At 41.3% G+C, this 6000-nt stretch overlaps 1 protein-coding gene across 1 annotated transcript in view; it reads left to right on the top strand.

Moving 5' to 3' along the window:
• The window catches only part of DENND5A (DENN domain containing 5A), a 113986-nt gene continuing 107986 nt past the window's right edge, over positions 1-6000 (top strand). The window contains exon 1 of the mRNA XM_049890339.1: positions 1-184. Coding sequence (XP_049746296.1) covers positions 73-184 — 112 coding nt within the window. The 5' untranslated portion in view covers positions 1-72. The remainder of the gene's footprint in view (positions 185-6000) is intronic.

Here is a 6000-nt window from a genome sequence, read left to right as displayed (position 1 = left end):
GGGCGGGCGGGCGCCCGGGTGCGGGGGCTCCGCGCCGTTCCGCACGGCCCGGTCCGTCTCGGTCCCGGCGCCATGAGCGGCGGCGGCGGCGGCGGAGGGGGCTCGGCGCCCAGTCGCTTTGCCGACTACTTTGTCATCTGCGGGCTGGACACCGAGACCGGGCTGGAGCCGGACGAGCTGTCGGGTGAGTGAGCGACGAGCTCGGGGTCGCTTCACCGTGCCCGCTGCGTCCGGAGGCCCCCGGCGAGCCCCCCGCTTTGTCCCGGGAGCCGGGCGAGGGTTAAAACCGGGAAGGACGCCGGGAAGGGGGCATTGGGCCTGAGGAGGGGCAGCGGGACGAGGGGCTCCGAGCAGCGAGGGGTCAGAACGGCCCCTCCGGTCCGACTGCGCCGGGGGCATGGCGTCGGGGACAAGGAGGAGAAGAGAGTTGTGTGTTCTCGGTCTGGTGTAGGCTGAGTGACTTAGTATTAAAGAAAGGGAAGCCAGTCCTCGAACACTCATTAAGGAGGGAAGAAGGCATCCCACGTCCTAGTGAAAGTTCCACTCAGACTTAAAAAAAAAAAGCAAAACAAAAACTTGGTGAGTTTATTTGGCCTCTTCCCAAGAAGCCTGTTCTAACAGTCGCTCGAAACCGTTATAGCCCAGCCCTGGGCTGGGCCCCTGGGTTTATCCTACAGATTGCAGCTCTTATCTACAGATCTGTGTGGGACATGAAATAGTAAAGTGAGCTTGGGCTTGGGCTGCACCAGGAAGGGTGAGAATATCCTTGGCCCAGTATCTTGGGGCCAGTCTTTTTATGAAAAGTAACTTATGACCTTTATGAGGCCAAAGCCATTTTTTTAATAAATAAGCGACACAAACCAGCAAGTTGGAGAACCTGGTTTGTGTTATGATGCTTCTCAAGGAACCTATCAAAGGAGGAGTGATGAGGAAGTGAAAATGGGGTCCTTGATCAGATTTGGCACTAATTGCAGAAGGGCAAAACAGCTCTGTGAATTCCATTGCACTTTCGTTGGAGCCGTTGAATTGCACCCGTTTTGGAAAAGTTTTTGTCCGGGGTCCCATTAGCAGGTTTCATGTGGGTGGTTTGTTGGGTTATACTTTGAGGTTATGTTGTTTGTTGTGTGCCTTCCAGTTGATTCTGACTCATACGATCGACCCTGTGAGGTTATACAGTTATCCTGATTTGTTGAGGGAAACTCATTTCCACTTTTCTCTTATGATGTATTCACTGTAAAGTTTCTCTCCTAAAAGTGATTATCCTGTTGACTAGTTTTACTTTGCTTTAGAGATGACGGACAGTTTTTTTTTTTTTCCTGTTACCAGAAAAATTCCAGTGTTTCTTATGAAAAAAAAAAAAAATCAAGTGTATATTTAAAATGACAAAAATGGACTTAAAAAATGTGATAAATTGATTCCTTAACAAGATCAAAAAAATACTGCTTCCTCTACTAGCAAATGGAGGAAAAAAATCATGAAACAATATACTAATAGTAGGCCTTTGTCAGTGTAGTTTCATTGTTTCAAGCTTACTTTTTTTTAGGTCTTCATATTCATGTAATACAGATGTTAATATTTTATCTGTGTTTTACATGTATTAAATGTGTGACTTTGTGATATTGTTGTTGGAATTAAGTTTAAGGTATTGAAGCTGTAACGGACCTCAGAGAAGAAAATGAGGCCTAGGAAAGACAGTAGGGCCTAGGTCCCGCTAGTTAATTGCCTAACTCTTGGTCCAGTGTGCCTTTTACATCCCCAAATTGCATCTTATTGCCCTCACTGGGCCTTTAGAGAACATTAACATGTTGAGAAAGATTAAAAATAACACTGTTCTGTCCAATAAAAGAAACTTTAAGGTGATGGAATAAACCAATATTATTTTAATGCTGCACTTTGAAGAATCTATTAAATTGTATAGACATTTGGTTTTAGAAAATAAAGAGGAGAGTTTCAAATCATAAAGCATTGGAGTGAAGCTGGAAAGCAACTGTTACTGAGAGCATGGGCTTTAGAGTCAAACATTTCTGCTCTGCTATTGACTATGTGTCTGGGGCCAAGTTAGGTAACTCTGCCAGGGTCCTTATCTATAAAAAAGAGAATGTAAATACAAAGTATCTCACCAAGTAGACCCTCAGAAATGTTAATTCTCTTTTAATGAATTAAAATGATCTGCCTTTTCAGCAAGCTTAAACTATATATCTGCGAAAGCTTATTACAATAGCAAGGAAAGGTAGATGAGTTGTATAAAATGTATAAAGAAGGATATTTTCTGTCTTTTTAAATATGGTTGCAGTAGTGGAATGCCAAAACCATTTATCGAATAGGTAGCCTTTATTAGAATAGGAACTGATTGAAGGATTTTTTTTTTCCCCTTTTATTTCATTTCTGGTGGGTTGGTTGGGAATTTGAACTACCCTGAGGGGATCTTTGAATAAAACAAAACAGAATACAATTGCTTTGTGCTGAGACTCTCCAGGGTGCATTTTCACTTTTCAGCTTGCCTTATTTCTCTAAAACTGATGATGACATAGTAATTGAAACTGTAGGAAATTATGAATTGTACCCAGGTCCTCCAGGGAGGTACTGAGGAGTTTATGTTATCTCTAAGCAAATTAAGTTATATGTCTCAGGTAGATTCTGTATCCTTAAAAAGTGAACCCAGAATTACCAAATCAAAGATGCTCAGTGTTCGTTCTGGTTTTGTGGAGAAGGGTCAAGATTCAGTCGTCTCTGTGACAGTTAACTTAGAGCTTGCTGTGTTGGATCTTGACTCAGATCATTTCTTGAAGACTCAAGCATTTAGGCAAGTCATGTAGCTATTTGTTGTGCAAGGAACTGAGGAAGGTGTAAAAATTATTTTTTTTTCTGGTTAATAAAGTACTTTGGGTTGGAAGGAGGAGAGGAGGTATTCTATGGGTGAAACACAAATCTAGCTAACTTTAGGAAATGGTATTTGCAAAGTGAATCGGGTCATTGGCTTCTTGAGCTTGTCAGCTAGATGAGCAAATCTGGAAGAATTGCTCCCGATTTACGTTTTCCATGGCCCATCCTGAGTGGAGAGGCAGGTGGTGATGGTCCAGTGTCTTTTCTCACCCCTTGAGGAGTGGGTGTCCTGGGCATCTTCATTTTTGTTTCTTCTGATGGCAGAGGTGATGCTTCATCCAGGTGACTGAAGGAGAAGGCTTTAACCATGAGGTAGGGATTCCTGAGTTTACTCTGCTTACCTCTGTCTGAGAGTTAAGGTTCCAGAATGCTTGTGACTTATTTCTTATTGGAATCGACTGACCTGCACCTAGCAGTGAGATGTAAGTATCCTAGATTTTTGCATTCATGTCTCCAGTTTTTCCAGACTCTGGGCAGAGGGCCTTGCCGAAAATTCAAGAGAAAGAGCCGGAAACGGTATTGGGACACATGGATAAATGAGAAGTTAGGCAATGGCCTGTATAGGTCTACTTAGAACACTAAAAATATGCTGAAAGAGCCTCTTTTTTTTTTTTAATTAATTTTTGTTGTTGAGAATATACACAGTGGGATATACACTAATTCAACAATTTCTACATGTACAATTCAGTGGCATTGCCAGATGAGGGTTTTTTTTAATACAATTTTTTTGTTGTTGTTGAGAATATACACAGCAAAACATACACCAATTCACTCGTTTCTACATGTACAATTCATTGACATTGATTGCATTCTTTGAGTTGTGCAACCATTCTCACCCTCCTTTTCTGAGTCCTCCCTCCTCCATTAACATAAACACACTGTTCCCTAAGGTTTCTGTCTAATCTTTCCAGTTGCTGTTGTCAGTTTGATCCCATACAGATCGTTCTTAAAAGAGCACAATGCTTAAGGCAGACATTTAATACTAGTTAAGCTGAACTATGGTTTATTTTTAAGAAGACTAGGGTATATTTTTTGGTTTAAAGTCTTAAGAGTTATCTCAGGGCTGTAGTTTCCCTCCCTCCCCTCGTATAAATATATATGTATAAAACACCTTTATTAAGATGTGATTCACCTGCCATACAATCCACATATTTAACATGTACTACTCAGTTTTGCAATTATCACCACAGTCAACTTTAGAATATATTCATCAATCCTCCAGAAAACCCTGTACACATGAGGAGTCACTCCTATTTCCTCCCTTCCCCCAAATCCAGCCCTAGTAAAACACTAATTTGCTTTCTGTCTCTATAGATTTGCTTATACTGGACATTTCATATAAATGGTATCATATAGTACGTGGTCTTTTGTTACTGGCTTCTTTTACATAGTATTTTTGAAGTTCATCCATGTTGTTCCATGTATCAGTATGTCATTTTTTTAAAGTATTCTCTTTTATCACTGAATAATATTTCATTGCATAAGTACACTCCATGGTATTTATCCATTTATCAGTTGGTGGACATTTGGGCTATTTCCACTTTTTGGCTATTGTGAATAATGCAGCTATGAACATTTGCATAAAAATTTTTGTGTGAATGTATGTTTTCATTTCTCTTGGGTATATACCTAGGAGTAGAATTACTGGGTCATAACTCTTATGTTTAACCTTTTGAGGAATTGCCAGACTGTTTTCACTGCAGTTATACCAGTTACATTCCCACCAGCAGTGTATAAGGGTTCCATTTTCTCCATATCCTTTTTTTTTGATTATAGCAGTCCTAGTGGGTGTGAAGTTGTATCTCTTTGTGGTTTTGATTTGCATATTCCAGATGCTTAAGAAGGATGTCTTATCTAAAAGAAAAAAAACTTACCCCATCCCAGGGATGAGGTGGTTATAAAAAGTTTGAGCTAGTTTCATACAGGAAGTCAGTATGAGCTAAACTTAATTTTTATCAGTTTGGTTGATTCTGGACAGACTCTCTCATGGTCGTTGTATAAAGGCATCTCTGCTGCTGCTGCAGCAAGACTCAAATCCTGACGGCTTAGCTCAGGCATCTGTAGGTACTGCCAGAGGTAAAGCCTGTTGCTGCTGAGGGAGATTTTCTAGATTAGGTTATGTTTTCTTTTTGAAGGTAGTACGAGTAAGAAGTTAGAAAAAAGACCAACACACAAAAACAATTACAGAACAGCACAAGGCAGTTCAAAATTACGCGCTAAATTTATTTGGAGAGACTGTAAAGACTCCGAATGAAGAGAACGCCACTTCACTCCCTCAGGTGGGAAGAGTCCATTTGAAAGTAAATGGATTTTACTTTAATGACACTGGAGCTCTGCTCCTCTTTAGAAGAAAATCCTGAGTCACGGTGTTTGGTGCTTAAATCACATTCTCTTAGTGTCTGTTCAGCCTTTCCTTCCTTCCTAGATTAAAAATAAAATTCACCCCTACCCCTCTTTTAGGGCCTATAGGGTCGCTATGAGTCGGAAACGACTCGACGGCAATGGCTTTGGTTTTGGTAAGGCCTCTTTTGGCGAAATGTGAAATCTGTTTCTCGTTTTATATCCTTTTATAAGTTCGTTTTTGGCTAGCTCTGGAGGAAGGTGTACTTGGGCTTGGCTTGACCCCTAAATTCTTGCTGCTTTCCCTCGATGAAGGAGCCCTGGAGGCACAGTGGTTAAGCGCTCGGGTGCTAACAGAAAGGTCGACAGAACCAGCCGCTCTGTGGGAGAAAGATGTGACAGTCTGCCTCTGTAAGGATTTATGGCCTTGAAAACCCTATGGGGGCAGCTCTCTTTTGTCCTATAGGGTTGCTGTGAGTCAGACTTGATGGCAGTGGTTGGGTGGGTATGCCTGGATTAGAATTACTACTATTAAGTGGTTTTAGAGACCTCTCAGGAATGTGCATACACAGGAGGGAAACTATGCTTTATATTATATATTTTAGTACCTGCCGGATATGGTGTAGGGCCCATTGAGGGAAAGTCTTGCCTTTCTGAAGCTGGTGACTTCTTATGGGATTCAGTGATTGAACATAGGCTATCACTGTCAGATTTTTAGATTTAGTTCTCAAAAGTTATTGAGGCAGATTTTGGTCAAATATCCATGTTCTAGATGTT

This window comes from Elephas maximus, chromosome 7 (genome assembly GCF_024166365.1).
Source record: "Elephas maximus indicus isolate mEleMax1 chromosome 7, mEleMax1 primary haplotype, whole genome shotgun sequence".
NCBI lineage: Eukaryota > Metazoa > Chordata > Mammalia > Proboscidea > Elephantidae > Elephas > Elephas maximus.
Note: the sequence above shows the minus strand (reverse complement) of the source record. Positions and strands in the feature narration are given on the sequence as shown.